Raw genomic sequence first — 15,989 nt, 5'->3', positions numbered from 1 at the left:
ACAAACAATGTCAACCCTAGAATGTTACCGTACTGTCACATTTGCCATCTTTGTAAAGTTACTTTCCCCGAAGCTAAACATCAGTATAATGTTATGCATCAGGGGACAGTATAAACTGCTTATTTACTTTTGGCTGTAGGGGACAGATGTTTTTCAGCACAGATGTACAGGTGGTCCTCTAAGGCAATATACTTCTTAGGTTTGTGGCACTTCCTTTTATCAGAGGGACAGTCATTGTATGTGTAGGGTATCTGGAAAACTGCAAAAGCTCCTTAAGCTAAGTGCACAGGCTTTTTTTTTTAAAACCTGGAATAAGAAAATAAAAAGTATGTTTAGGTTATCAGTTTTTGTAAGTAATAAAATCTGAACATTGAAATGCCTTCTTGAGTCTGCCCTACACTTTGAGTGCATGATCACTAAGTATTCCTTTTCCTATGATAGAGGGCAGAGGTCATCTATTGTGAATCTTAGGTGGGCTTCTGTGTGAAAGCCACAAGGATCTGGCCTCTTTGTCTGGCATATTCAGCATTATATAAAGGTTTTGGAAAATGAAAAAGAAAAAAAAAGTTTTAAATGTCACAACCAGTTCAGTGAATAAAATATGTCAAGGATTTAGATACTCAAACAGTGCCATATTAACAATAAGGCTTACTGACTTAATGTAAGTAGAATCAAAATAGTCACTGGTGGCTTTTGACGATCTCTCTGTTTCTTATTCTCTTTTATAAGCTGTTGTATTTTGGCTCGTTCTTCGACTGTTTTATATGTCTCGGGTACTTGTTGGGATAGAATGAGAGCCTGTGGGCATCTCACCACCAACATGTTTTGCACTTGTCGTCTTTAGATGTATTTGTTTCAGTTTGTCAGAAAGTTACAATTGGCCATACAATTGATCACCATTTAATGTGTGTCAATGCTAAATCAGATTCTTCATCTACTCTAAAGACAGGTAAGATGCAACTAAATAAGAAACACATTTTTATATTGTGTTTGCCTGGATCTTTTGCCTTCCCTGTGAGGTGTCATTGGGGATATATTCCCTATTTTAACATCAAGAAGGAGTACTACATTCATAAGTGACATGCTGGATTGAGGGGATATATGTTGCTTAACTGCACTGTGGTTAGTGTTTGTGCACATTCCCATATTGGGATTCATGATTCTGACTTTTAATGAACTTTTTATTATTGGATATTTTAATAATAATCTTACTCTGCCCTGCTTATGGTCACCAACTCAGGCCAGCCACTCACTAATCTGTTACAGTATTCACATTTTCCCAGAGTCTCTAGGCCTGTATGACCGGGGCCTAACAATTACCATATTCTGTGACTGCTGTGTTGGATTATGAATAAGTTGCTGAGTTGCCTAGCTCAGCAACTAATTAAACATATAAACTGTCAGCTTATTAAACCACAATAATTAACCACTATCTTATCCTGTTGTACTGTTACTCTTACAGAAGAAAGTGGACTTCCTGCAGTCTTACGTGAATGACCTCACAGACCATATCCAGGTGCTTGTTCAGACCATTGAGGATTTGCAAAGGGGAGCTGGACAGAACCATGATCGTGTTTTGGCTGTAAGATTTTAAAAATGGATTCATCTTGACACAGATGTAACTGCGCCCAGCGCTTTTTTTTTCCTGGCTCAGAATGGGCTTACAAGAGGTGACTAGCCATGGCAGTAAGCATGACTGATCTGCGTACTCTGAAGGCAAAGTTACCTTGTTACCTTATTTGACAAAAATCGATGCATTTTTCTCTTATTTCTGTTCATTCGATCAACAAAAATGCTATTATGCCTGACTAAAAAAGACCAAAAACCTCTCAGAAAATAATTTTATTAAATGATCAAGGGTTGGAGGGCTCTTTTTGTGGCTGACTTAAACCTCTTCGGGTTGCCAAAAATTCCTCTGCGCATGAAAAGGCCTCTTGTCTTTGTTTTTAATATATATCTTCTGTAATTTTAGCGATTTTACAGTGTTCTTTTCTTTCTTAATGTGTATTAGAATCTATCCTTGAGACAGATAATGAACTATTGCTTTTAGGTCTTTGGAAAAACTGCCTAAAAAAGGAAAACTTTATTATAGGAGGAACTAACAACATCACCACCACTTGATGTAGTGACCTTAAGTCATTGTTCCATTTTAGTTACGGCCAGGCTTCTATCAATATTCTCTCCTCTGAGTGGATTTTACACACAGAAAAGTAATTATGGCTTATTATACATCAAAGTACTTACCTGCCATTATGTAGAAGGTCAGAGGGCTAGCTTTGTGTGCTCTCTACACTGTTACTACAAAGGTCACACTAACATAATGCTTTGCATTTCTGACCATTCAAAGCTGCCCAATTTTAACTTTCATCATTTTAAAACTTAATTCTCTTCACTGACATTGCTTAAGCAACACAAATACCGGCATCTCTGCCGTTTTTCTTCCATAGCACTTTCTCAGATTCCTTTATTGAATAGGTTCTACAATATATGTCTTTCTTGCAAATTATAGCACAATACATGCCTACAGGATAGTTTGAAAAGCAAAGACATTTGTTAATTTTCACATTTATTATCAGTAATGGAATTTTAGGAACTTTACTAATTTATTTTTCCATTTCTCAAGCTGATTAAAAACATACAGCTTAAAGGGAAAAGGTGAAGAACAATTTGTAAAATTTATTAAAGTGACATTCTCTTAGTTGCTGAGAGTCCTTCAGTCCATCCAGTCGCAGTTTTGCTATTGTTTGTGACAACAGCAGCTTCGTTTGGCAGCCAAAGAGACACGCTGTGAGGGAACATAATAGTTTGTTGCCGCTATCGACCCATCTTCTGAGCCTTTGAATCTCCATTTTCACCCGTCTTACACGATGCTCTCACTGTCTGTTTATGCTACTTTGTATGTTTTCAGGGTCTACATCGGTAAACAAATACAAACAAATGGAGCGTCTCACTCAACAGTCTATTAGGATAGTCAGGGGACAGGATAGTCAGTGTGTTTCTGCTCTGATGTCCATAATGCGAAATCCAATCAAATGAAGAGCATTTAGAGCTACTTATGGACCGTTCCACAATGTAAACGATGCAATGAGCTCTGTAATAGGAGCTTGGCTAACGTCTGATTGAATCGTAGTGTATGGTCTTGTTGATACACAATAGGGCTGAAGTCTAATGGACACTAAACAGAGTTTGTTTTGTGGCCATAATATCATAAAATTCAAGGATTGTATTCTGGGTTCTAGACTGTTACAATTAGCCTTTGGTCTGTGCCATCTACAGACAGACGGACATGTCCCTTGCATGCAATACAATACAAACTTGTACTGTGTGAAAAATACTGAACACCTGCTTTAACTGAAGGGGTTATAGGACAACCTAGGATTTTAGATGAAGAAGAAATAGTCTTTTTTATGTGTTGAACCTTACTTAAACAAGTTAAACTGTACTAGGAAAACATCTGCAGTGACAGACATGTCTTTAATTTGAGACATGTATTTGTTAGTAAGTACAGATCAGAAGAGGTAAATTGGAATCAGCTGGCCTCTATTTGATCCACTCAGCTCGTCATGACAAAATTTGAACACCGTCGCCCCCAAAATGTTTCTACAATCATAGAGAAAAAAACACCCACATGATAGGACAAACAGTTCAATAGCCTGCATTGGAAAACCTGCAGTCTTCTTTTTCGGTTGCCTAAACTGGAAGTCTCCCATTGGCCATGCTTGTTAATCTTTATAAACGGTGGTTAACAAAGGATTTTCTTTGTGTTATTTGTATCGGAGGAGAGAGCAAAATCAGTTACAACAAGTGATGACAACAAATTTGCTCACTGAATGCCAGCAATGTCTCCAGCTGTGATGAGAGGCTCCAATTTTTTTTTGTGTGTGTGTATGTGATTCACAAAGCGACTATTTATGACATTCCCATAAACCACAGAACAGGGGCTATTAAAATCTTAAAGCCTGGGAACCAAATGATAAAATTGGTCTCATGACTTAATTCTTGCTAATGAGAGCATAATTTTTCCTGTCATGTGGAGCTTTCTTCATAGCAGGACTCTCAAGGCCCAGTTTTCTTCCTGGGTTGTAGTTACATGTAAATGAAACACGTAAGTATGCAGGGTGCAGCGTATTCAGCCCTGCATTAAGAATGACCACAACTTTAGAGTTCTGACATCTGGTCTACTTGAAAATACATACATACCGGTGCATTAAGACTATCTGTCAAAAATATGTTGAAGAAAATGATTGTAATAGAAGTACTGATGTAGTGTGCTTCCTAACTGATTAAGCTGTGGTTAGCTTGTATATGATTCATGCTGCGAACTTGGTGCAGTAGAAGCGTTTCAAAGAACACCTGTCCAACCCTACATAGCAGTGACTGCTGAAACTTAATTCAGGTTAGCATTAAAAACAGTCTATGATCTCTGTGACCTTTATCAACCCCCCCAAACTCCACTTCCCCCAACAAATACATGCACACATGCACGCAACTCACGCAGGCTTCAGCATTCGCGTTTGTGGCAGGTGCTCTGAGGGAACAAGGCAGTGAAAGTGAGAAAGAGAGAGCAGGGGAGGTCACGGGGGTCACGGTGGTTGACTATGCTAATGCTGTTGTTAATGACTTTGCTGTGAGTGATAATTTATTGTCTTCATTACCATATTAACTCCATAGCACCCCTCCACACCCCAAGAGCCCTAAGTCTCTCTTTCTCTCTGTCTATGCAGTAATGGATGCCCCTGTTTGATCCTTGGAATAATGAACTAATTAGCTTAATTAAAATCAATATAGGTGCCAATACCAGGTTAGACCTTTCAGGGACGCCATCTCTATCTGCAGGAGAAGGGGTTTTCAGAAAAAGAGGGTGAAACAGGATGGATGGCAGGGGGGTAGAGGGGCCACACATAAAATAAATAAAGAGATGATGATGAGGAGGACTGACAGGTAGACAGATACACAGTATAAGGCCATATGCACACTACATCAATGCAGTTATGTTTACACATGTAGACCTACACTGCTTTGGTATTTTAGGACCCATAAAACAGATCCACAATGACCCAGTTTTAGTTTACAGATGGAGTTTTGGAAACAGCGATGTCAAAGCCCATGTTTGCAGCCTGCAGTCAACGTGTGTCCATCCCTTGTGTCATGCACAAAGCACACAATCCTTGCCAATAAGAAGACAAAGACATCAGCTTTAACTAGAGGTGTTAAATTAAACTTGGATAACAAATTATATGCCAACGTCTGTTTGGTCAAGGAATATGCATTTATTTAAGCGTTTTTCAAATGGTGTTATCAACTTTGCCAGTGTGGATGTAGTTAAAAGGAAGAAGAATGAAAAACATTGAATTTAAATGAGAATGAGTGACAGGTTTGAAAAGGTAAAATGTAAAAAAAAAAAAAAAGTGACAAGGGCGCGGACAAAAAAATGCATGCAAGAAGGGGCAGAAAATATCAGAGGAGTGGAGGGAGCCATAGAGAAGGGGGACTAAACGAGAGAGAGAGGGCGAAAGAGGTTCCTAATGCTGATTTATGAGTGCTTGACGGTCGTTAGCTGGAATAAATGGCTTGTAGGAGTGGCTGCAGCATTACTCCCTGTACAGGATACTAAGTGCATTGTAAGGTCAGCCATAAGGCCAAACTTACATATGTAGTGCTCTGCCCTTGTAAACCTTTGTTAATATATCAGCCACAGGATGGAACTGTAACAAGTCCGTCTGATGCACGGAGACGACAGTGGCTTGCTAAACTGTGTAGAAATGATTCTACTTGAGTTTTACTTTAAGAGCAACCGGTAAGTTTAGTCAACGCAACTTTCATGGTTGGGCAAGCCAAAATTAAAATCAGCAACTATTTGATATGAGTGTGATTTGCTACAGTTTAGTCTTCTTCCATTGGGCAGAGGGAAGGTTTACAACAGTGCCACTTCACTAATTAGGAATAAAGCTTACTCTCCCAGTCTTTATGCAACAAATTGGCAAAATAGGACATTTTATATTTGAAAGATTATAGAATTGAAGGCAAAATCTTATAAAGGGACATACAGTATATTGGATAGGCTCTGCCAGTACGTTTGATGCCACACTGTATCTCGTCAATAACATGTTCAGTAAGGCAGCAGACATGTGCTTTTGCCTGCGTGCTGTAGTTGCATCATTTGAATTAGGCTCAAGCAAAATTATTTTTTCCGTCCACGCTCACCATGCAGGTTGTGATGTAGACGCTGGCATGCTCCTTCCAGTCACAATCGCCATGACTCGCTTGATTCTATTTTATTCAGCCTTCGCTTTGCGTTGTGATCTGGTGACTCACGAGCACATGTTCCCGCTTTGTTTGTTTTTTGTCTTTTTTCTCCTCTGTTGCTTTTAGTTGACCCAGCTTGGGACAAAAGGATCGGAGGGGAGTGGAAAAATGGAATGAATGCATAGATTGATGACTATTTTCAGACAGAAAAGGAAACAAGAAAGGGGAAGTGTGTGTGTGTTGGGGGGGGAGTATGTTAGGGGCAAATGATTGAGACGGGAGGGGACAAGAGACTGTGATGAGGTTTGAGGCTGAAAACAAAGAAAAAGAAATGAAGGAAAATTGAGGCAAAAAGAGGAAGAGTGACAGTGGAGAAGAAGGAAAACGGTCTGGGAATGACTGTTGCTATTTTGTGCTTTCCTTGTATTTCTTACAGTAGAAGTCCTACTGCTGACCATTTTTGGTACTTACCAGCCATACTGCAACTACAAGTGCAATTTCTTTACATCATATCTAATACAAATGTTTTCCTGGGCATAACGAGGAAAGGACCTGCAGTGATGATAGGAGGTTTGCCTTCCTAATAAGAAATTGTGACACAACATTTGAAGTTAGTTTTGCTTGTTATGCTGAGGACATCGTGTAGAAGAATATATTGTATAAGTCCTCTCTGTGTTTGTTTCATAACTGGCCAAGGAAGCTAATTGATGTGATGCAACATCTGTGTAATGTGCTCTCTTTTTCTTTCCTGCTTGCCTCTTTTTCTCTCACTCCCCGTCTCTGATGATTTTCACCAATACTTTAAAAGTATTTTTCCTCGCCACTCCTTTATGACATTGTTATATTATACATAAAACAGCCAGCCAGCCAGACACACACATATATACCTACTGCTAACAAATGAGTTTACTGTGGTCATAACCTTCACAGGGCTCATTATCATAGATTGCAGGCCTTTTCATAAAGCTGAGACCACAGGTGACGGATTACTAACGATGGACACACACACACACACACACACACACACACACACACACACACACACACACACACACACACACACACACACCGTGATCTGTAATGAGACCTTATTCCGGACACCCAGCCCAGCTGCCTGTAAATTTCTGCCGTCACTCTGCTATACATACTTAATCAGCTAATGTTGTTTTATTTCTTATTATTAATTTCCTCCTGTTTCTGATTTATCTAAAGCCCCCTGCATCGCACCAATATTTTGTCTCCTTTACAGTTCAGAGAGGCAGAGAAAAGGAGAAAGCCGCACGCTTATTCATGTACTTAGGGGATTGCATCAGTAATGAATTGACTGGCTTTTTAGGCATACATAACACAGCCTACTACTCACCTTAATAATGTAAGCAGGTCGTAACTCCTGCTAACCCAAGGGTATATATAAGGCCTGCACGCACAGTCGCACACACTCCTAAACACACACAGCCTACCTATATTAGCCGCTGACCTCTACGTTTTCCAGGTCCTCTCATTGTCACATTGCAGGTGCATTGGAATATGAATATTTTATAATCTTGTGTGGCTTTTGTGTGTGTGTGTGTGTTTAAATTTATATTTTTATAGATGTGGTTTGGTAAACAGATTGATTACTTAGAGGACGGACAGCTTGGCTTTTTATATTTCTTTCTTATAGACCAGTAATGCTATGCTGGTATTATACAACATAATATCCAAACGTGCCATCACACAGGCGGAGTCCCCATACATAAATACTGCCAGCAGGTTAAATTGCACTAATATGTGAGTGAACACCTTTTCTGTAATCATCATTCACCAATCAATGTCCTTAATTTAAAGCTTTCTTCAAGTTCATAGTAAAGTGGTGGCAAAAATGAGGAAGATCCAGACTCTGTGTATTATTTAATGATTAGTCTCCTTTAAAACAGCAAAGGTGACCTGTTTACTTGTCTTTTACCATTAGGCCTTAAATACTACACATTAAATGAACTGAATCTTATCTTTACACATGCTTCAGATCCTTTTTTTGGATGGTTTAACTTGATATTTTATGCACTCCATATGTGCTCTACTGCTCCATATCTTATCTCGCATGCACACAAACGCACGGTCATACACATAAACGCACTTAACATATGCATAATTGAAAAACACACACGCACGCACACACTCATGGCCAAAGCAAATGAACAGACACACATTAACTCACACACGGGGGATATGTGTTGACCTGTGAGTCATTGCTGTCAGCATTGATTTCCTTTTCCCGGAGTGACCCCTGTCACCACGGCGATAGAGTGGCCGATATTTTACCAGCGGTGCCGGGCCTCTCTGTTTCCGTGGAGCCTCCTGCCGCTCTCTCCTTCTCTGGCAGTCTTTTTCATGTCTCTTTTCCTTTGCTCTTTTCAGCTGTTGCTTATTGCCCTTGTTAATTTGGCCCTGTCCTGTCTATTTCTTCCCTCTTTTTAATAGTCTGGCCTAATAAAAAATGCTGGACAATCAGAACTATTTACTTTTCTTTTGAACTCAGTTAATTCCTTTGCCCCCCTTCTACGCTGTTCTCTTTTTTGCACAGTGTGAATTGACCTCACAATAACTGTGCTGACACATTTTCCACTCGTCCTTACAAATTTTCATTTGAAAAAAAGAGACATGTAGACAGGCAGACGGGATAATGGCAAGGGGTATTTTGAATCGAAACTATATCTGAGAATTGTGTGTGTGTGTGTCTGTGTTTTTGCATAAGCTTTTGTCTGCATATGCTCTGTCTTGCTTTCTCTGTCCTCCTTTCAATGCACTTGACTTCCCACACTGTATTGCTTTAAATATGTTCTTTTTAAAAACATCTCTTAGGAGGGAAGTCGAATTATTAAATCAGTTCTATCTCCATTTTAATCTTGGATTCTGGGTTTGAAAATGAGGAATGATTGTTTTCCTTCAATTTTATTTATGCAGTTGCTGTATATTAATGTCTTCTTTCCTCATGATAATATTATCATGCTGCTGCGGTCAACAAGATGCAAATTCTTAGCAATTAGTCAGGGGTGACACACTTCACACCTTTACCCCTGGGTGCTGTCGGACTTCATCACGGTTTACACCCGAGAAAATCAATTTCTACAAAACTATTTTCCTTTATTTAGCAGTGTTATATCTAATAAACAGAAATTTAGGTTGTACTGAAGTGAATATTGAACTATTTGGATATGTTAGAGTTCAGAGAGAACGTATTATTTCTTGGGTGTACTACTTTAGCATTAAAATTTATTTCAAGGTGTACGGTACTGCATTATAATACTCCAGTTACTACAAATACACTCAACAGAAATAAATAATCAGGATGTCATTTTCTGTCTATCCTAGGTGTCTGGGGTTGGGTTGAAGCCTTTGTTGCTGGATGAGGTCACTGGACCTGTGGCTCACATCCCACGCAGGTTTGTATTACCTTCGCTTCTCATCAGCTAGGCAGTTTTTTTCTTCGGAGAAGTTTACTTTTGACTGAAATAATGATTAATTTCATGATTCGACCACACAAACTCACTCACACACATGCGCAGGTACCCCACTGTTGAGAAAGGTAACAGAGCTGGCCTCAGGGACTGTGTCTATCCTGAGGGAGCTTGAACTCTTTAGGGAGTCACTGCAACACCACTGTCCCCATGGCAATATGCAAATCCCTATATGATATTTCCCACCATGCAATGCTCCAAAGCCCCTAAAGACGTGTTCTGTTTTTACGTTAGATCTTCCCGGAGAGACAGATTTTTTTTTTTTACTTTCTGACAAAACTAATGAAAGTAGCATTTTTGAATCTTTGTGCTCATACATATTTATCTAGTTCACACCTTTTCATTACCAGCTAGGCACATGGACTCACTTGACCAGTGAGAAGTTTGATAGGAAAATCAATTGAGTAGGATTTGGATACAATGAAAACAACCATCCAAATAAAAACTCATTCAAATTACACCTTGTCTCGTGCTGTACATATCATTGTTTTTTTGTTCTTTGCCTTTATAAAACAGCTGCTGTAGCATCACACAGCTGTTTGATGCTACAATACAGCTCAATCTCTCGATGTCCCAAAACTAAGAGATTGGCCATCTGCAAGTTACGCAGGTGGCACAGCAGCAGCAGTAATTTCATTAATTATTTATATCTTCTGACATGCCATTGTGACCTTAGGTATTAACCCAAATGCTTTTCTCCAAGCAAGCAGCTGAGCTGCTGTGCACAAATTCATAGTTACCCTATGGCAACAGAGCAGTTATGCTTAGAATGAAGTCAGCATTTTTATCCGCAGCAGAAGAGTCAAAATATAGGTTAGCTTCATCTAGAGAATGCCAATATGTTTTCATGGTGTATCAAGTGATTATTGCAGGAAGTAGTTTTGAAATTACAAAAAAAAGGTGAATAATCTGACCAAATTTTAACTAAAGACATTGTCCCCGTTTCTACTGCCTGCAGTAGATCATGTGTTCCAGACCTCACTACACAAGAGCTCCTCCTCATCTCAAACTCCAATACAACCCCTGCTGACAAGTAATGCCTTTGTCCTCAAAGGTGACATTATAATATTTACTGACATAAAAGAAAAACAGTTAATATCCAAACACATGGGTATTACTGAAGTTGATATTTATTTTTCACAAGCTGTCATATAATAGCTAAAAAAACACATCCAAATATGGTCAAAAGTGACAGTCAGTGGTTTGACAGCCTGCAGCGCAGCCAATTAAAGCACCCAGCTAAGCAGGAATCAATGGTCTGGCACAATGTGGCACAGCCGAGTTTGTGGCTATACGGGGTTTCTATGCCGTTCCTGTAAAAGGCACTGAAGGGTGTGATGGATCCTCAGTCAGCGTACTTGCTGTCAGAGATGTGGGGCTTTGCATCACACCTTGAGCGTTTTAAATGGCTGCACATATAATAATAATAAAAAAATTAAATAAATGAAATGAGTAAATCAGGTCTCCTGAAATGAAATGACAGGCAGGTTGAAACAGCGGGTGAGTGTGTGTGTTTCTTGCCACCAGCGTCAACATTAAACGCATCAGATTGAAGCCACCCTCCAGGGTAGCATCACTCAGCCAGGTGTGTGTGTGTGTGTGTGTGTGTGTATGTATGCGTGTGCGTGGTGAAACCTAAGTCTTTTATCTACTTTTCCGTTTTCTCTGTTTTTTTTTTGTTTATCTACAAATTTATTTATATATTTCTGTTGAAATGGTGTACATAACACACACACAGACACCCCCCACACACATACCCACCCACACACACACACACACACCCATACACCCACACACACATTGATCTATCAGTGTATTAATGTGTGAGTGAGTGTCAGTTTTTATCCCAATTATTTTTTAAATTATTTCCCCTTAGTATAATCTCCAGCAGAGTTTTTTTTTACACAGGAGTTAACTTGAGTGCTGTTTTCCTTTGCCAAAAGCAGTCAAATGCTGAAAGTTAGTTAGGAAAGAGAGAGAAAAAAAGCTCTGACAGAATATCCTGATTCTCATTTGGGAAAGGTAGGAACTTCACTTATGTGAAACTTAGGCGGTATCCCTCAGTGAGACCGTTCTAATTCAAAACTCCAAACTTTTCTCTGTTAACAGAGTGATGAGATACATGGGCTTCAAGAGACTAGGGGGGTGGGTTCATCATTGTTATATTATTATTTTCTTCTGGCGCTGGTTGTTTTTCTGTTGTCCAGCTGGTTTTCCAAAAAGCTACACACTCTTCCCCTCACCCCTTTCTTCAGCACTGACAGTGTACAGTAGACACACTCTCTACCTCTGTATCTATCTCTTCTGTTTCGTTCTCTCTCTCTCCCACTTCTCTCTCAGGACGGGAGGAGGATATGTCTCTTTTTCTCCATATTGACTTTCCCAGGTCAGGCTCCTCTTCTCCTATTAGGCCAAGCTAACTGATCAATACGAAGGCCTGGTGGGCTGCTGTACGGACATGCAGACATGCACACACAGCGGGCCGTGCCGCGGCCAAGTGCCACGCTCATTAACAAACAAACACACAAAGCAGAACACACGCAGCGCTCGTATCTACCCATTTCCGAATATAAGCACACACACCTCTTAATGATACAGCTGATTATTAAAGCCGCGGCTTACATTTCTATATGTATGAAAAAGTCGCCGACATTAACAAAAGTCACGAAACGGGCACATTGATTAGTCAGTCGTGCGCGAATATATAAAACTTCATCCAGTTGGTTGCTTTTCTGTCAAATACTGAGATGGAAGAAAACTCCTCCTCTCCTCTAAAAAATCTTCTCTCTTCTCCTCCCCTGCTGTTCTCCCAGCTGATGAGTTGTGACATCTGCAGCGCTGCGACATGGATAAGCAGCTGCCAGAGATGGAGCTAGGGAGGAATGATGGAGAGAAGACAATGCAGGAGATGGGTGAAGAAGGGGGGCGGGGGGTGGCTTAGGAAGGGGTGAGGGATGCTGACAAGCAGCAACAGTTAGATGTACAGTGAGGTGGGGCAGTGGGGGGCATGATTGCATTGCGTGTGCATGTTCCTAAATGTGTATATGTGCATGTCTCTGGGTGTGTATGTGTGTGTGTGAATGAAGCTGTGTGGGCATATGAGCATATGTGTCTGTGCATGGCAACGTGCCAGGCAGTGCCATCTGGCTGCTTGACAGAACTCCTCTCATTAACGGGGAGGTTAATTGCTGTGGCAGCGCCCAGGCTGTGTCAAACACCACCCTGGGGACACGGAGGCAACAGACTATCTACATGTTGGTGTGTGTACATGCACCGACACGTGCGCGCTTGTGTCTTAAGCATAAAACGCGGAGCGGGAAACCCCCAGCCTTTTTTTCCCCACAACATAAAAAGGTTAAAGCGAACCTGCTGTACTATATGTGAACCCCATCGTGTGAAGAGAGTCACAAGGAGGACTTGTGTCCTTTTTTTGCGTGCCAGGTTACATAGATGTTCAGATTATTCTTATGAATTATGCCTTGTTGCTGTAATGATGTAGAAAGAATTGGGTTTACAGAGCCAATGTCTATAGCCCTGGGGGCAAACACATATGTATACACGCTCACACACCCACATGCACAGCGTGTTGGGGGGGAGTGGTGGCAATTTGCATTTGTTATTACTGCATATTCATGACTAATTTTGTTAGCCTTGCTTAATAGGGCTGAATGACAGGTTGAGAAATCGAGAGCCTGCTTTAATATCACATACAGTCACAGTAATACACACACACACACGCACAATTCAGTCACATTCACTCAACCTGCTCTCTCTGTCCACACAGTAATCATAACAACACTTAATGCTTTTAATAGGAATTCTCTGTTCCTCTGGTGGTGTGACATTGTGTCATTTGTTTACCACAAGTACTTATTGTATATTGCAATATAACAAGCCGTGCAGCCTTATTTGTTGCATGCATAATAATGACCTGCAATATTATGCACACACGCACGCAGATGCGTACGCACTTGAATGGCATGAATAAATTTGCATGTTGACTTGTTGCAGATCGGGATTTGCTGCGTGTTTTCATTTTGATTTTCCCAAAAGAAGCAAAACTGTTGGAAATGAAGGATCCTCCTCTCCTTAATAAATTCAGCTCCATCCATTAATGGTGCAGAAAATAGAGGCTTATGTGTCGTTAAGTAATACAAATTATAGTTATTTTATTATTTTTAATCCTTTGACTCTGCATTAGTTGTGTGTTTATGAGTTCTTGGACAAGATAAGAACAGTGTGGTTTTAAAAAAAAATCTTTGTTTCCTGCAGCGAGCATATGCTTGCACGCACTCACATCCATTTTCTAAGTGTCTTCCTTCTATAGGAAAATAGGTTTTAAATTAGCTTGTTTTTACACCAAAGTTTTGCCCCTCTGACTAAAAGGACTGAAAGAAGTCATCTTATAATAAATGATAGCATTTCTTTTCCTTTTGGTCTTAAATGACATGTTTTGGGACAAAAACCATCCTTCTACACATACCTATGTGTTACTTAGGCTTCTATATCACGGGTTGTGTGTTGTAAATTATCACCTTAGCTCGGTGATTATTTACAACAGAGGAAAACTCTTAAATAAAAAGACATCAAGTGGATTAATAACAGCAGAACATACTTTCCCTTTCTCCTATCGAGGCAGAACCAGACTATAATCTAAAGTCAGCTTTCACTGTTTCCTCTGTGGCTTTTACTCCATTTGACTGAAAAGTTTTTTTTTTTTGTTTTTTTTTTGCCAAAGTGAAAGATTTAACTCTCAGCGCTCTCTATCCACTCACATGTCACTTTTGTCAAATCTTGCCTTTCCTTCTCCACTTGGTGTGAAAGTGTAGACACGCTTGATCAAATGTGAGTTTAACATTTTTAATCTGTGCAAAGTTTCATCAGAATAGCTCATCTCATGAGGCTGGTAAATATGAAACTGTGTGTGCGTGCGTGTGCCTGCGTATGTCTTTGTACGTGCCCGTGTGTTTGTGAACAGTACCACACAGTGCCGTATGATCTGGGTTTTTTTCTCTCTCTTTCCATCTTGGGTGTGTGACAGCTGTCACTGGTGACTCAGAAAGGTGTCTGGGCAGAGTTAACGTATTTTCACCGCTGGGAGACACACAGACTCATACACACGCATGCACACGCGTGCACACACACACACTGACGGAGAGAAACACATATCAGCTCTGGTTGCTGTCACCTAGCACAAATTTCAACAGGCTCAGCATCTCTTTGCTGCTTTTGAATTAGATGTTTTTGAATTTTACACCTTATACATGTGCTGCATGTTGCTTACACATTCCTGTTTTATCCTGCATCAGTTGTTAAAACAATTTGATTAAGGATCAAAGCTTATGCATGGTGATGGAAACAATTATATACACTGCCATATGCTGTGGCTTTCATCTCTGTAATTCACATCACTTAATAATGCACTCTGTACTCACTATAAACCTGAAAAGAGATATTTTCCTTCTGTGTTTTACATCTATCTGCTTGTTCAGTAGTTCACGATTTCCTTCCTCTTCCTTATGCTTTTCCGCTATAGCAGTGATTCCGTGGACCAGATGACGTCTGAGACGGAAGATGTGAAAATCCAGCTGCAAACCAAGGACGTGATCATCTCGGATCTTGAGAGGGAGCTCGCAGAGAATATACAACGAAAGCAAAAGGTAACCGACTTGACTTGACTTGATTTTAGCACATTCCAAAGAATGAGCTACCGGGATCACGCCACAAAAATGCAAACAAGACATTCTGTCGTTTGCACGTAATTGTCTGGACTCAAGATAGTTCCCAAAAAAAGCAAGACAATGTAAACAAATCTCTTTTTTTTCTCATAGCAGTTGTAAGGTTGAAACAATTAAATGACTTGCTAAGAAATTATTTCTCATTTTGCAGCATTTGTTCAGAAGGCTGTTTAAAAGGTGGAGGAGTCTTTTTTTTTTTTTACGATATTGGTTTGGCAGCTGTGCTACAAGCGCTCCATGTGCAGTCAGGTTTAACAGGAAGCCATGGCGTGTGTGATGAATTACCAGCATATCTCAGAGCCCTGGGTAACAAACATGGCATCGCCGGTCGGGATTAAAAGGGAGAGATTTTTACAACCTTCCCACACCTCCTTACAGGGTGTCACTAAATTATACCCACTGCTGTTTTACTGTCTTCTGTGGCTTATGGTTAAGGCACACGTAAACACACACAGGCTCGCAGAAATACACACATGCATTTGTGCTTGTGGTAAACCCAGACTTGTTG

The 15,989-nt window shown here is 40.1% G+C and overlaps 1 protein-coding gene and 1 long non-coding RNA gene across 2 annotated transcripts in view; both read left to right on the top strand.

Annotated features, from left to right (window-relative positions):
* Positions 1-1,500: 1,500 nt before the first annotated feature.
* On the top strand, positions 1,501-15,349 carry LOC134634778 (uncharacterized). The gene is made up of 3 exons (XR_010094875.1): positions 1,501-1,582; positions 9,598-9,668; positions 15,280-15,349. It is a non-coding gene; the product is annotated as an uncharacterized LOC134634778 (long non-coding RNA).
* A 396-nt stretch (positions 15,350-15,745) lies between these two features.
* LOC134634153 (trichohyalin-like) overlaps positions 15,746-15,989 on the top strand; it is a 72,564-nt gene continuing 72,320 nt past the window's right edge. The window contains exon 1 of the mRNA XM_065471650.1: positions 15,746-15,787. Within this exon, the coding sequence (XP_065327722.1) occupies positions 15,746-15,787 (42 nt within the window). The remainder of the gene's footprint in view (positions 15,788-15,989) is intronic.

This window comes from Pelmatolapia mariae, linkage group LG9, assembly GCF_036321145.2.
Source record: "Pelmatolapia mariae isolate MD_Pm_ZW linkage group LG9, Pm_UMD_F_2, whole genome shotgun sequence".
NCBI lineage: Eukaryota > Metazoa > Chordata > Actinopteri > Cichliformes > Cichlidae > Pelmatolapia > Pelmatolapia mariae.
Note: the sequence above shows the minus strand (reverse complement) of the source record. Positions and strands in the feature narration are given on the sequence as shown.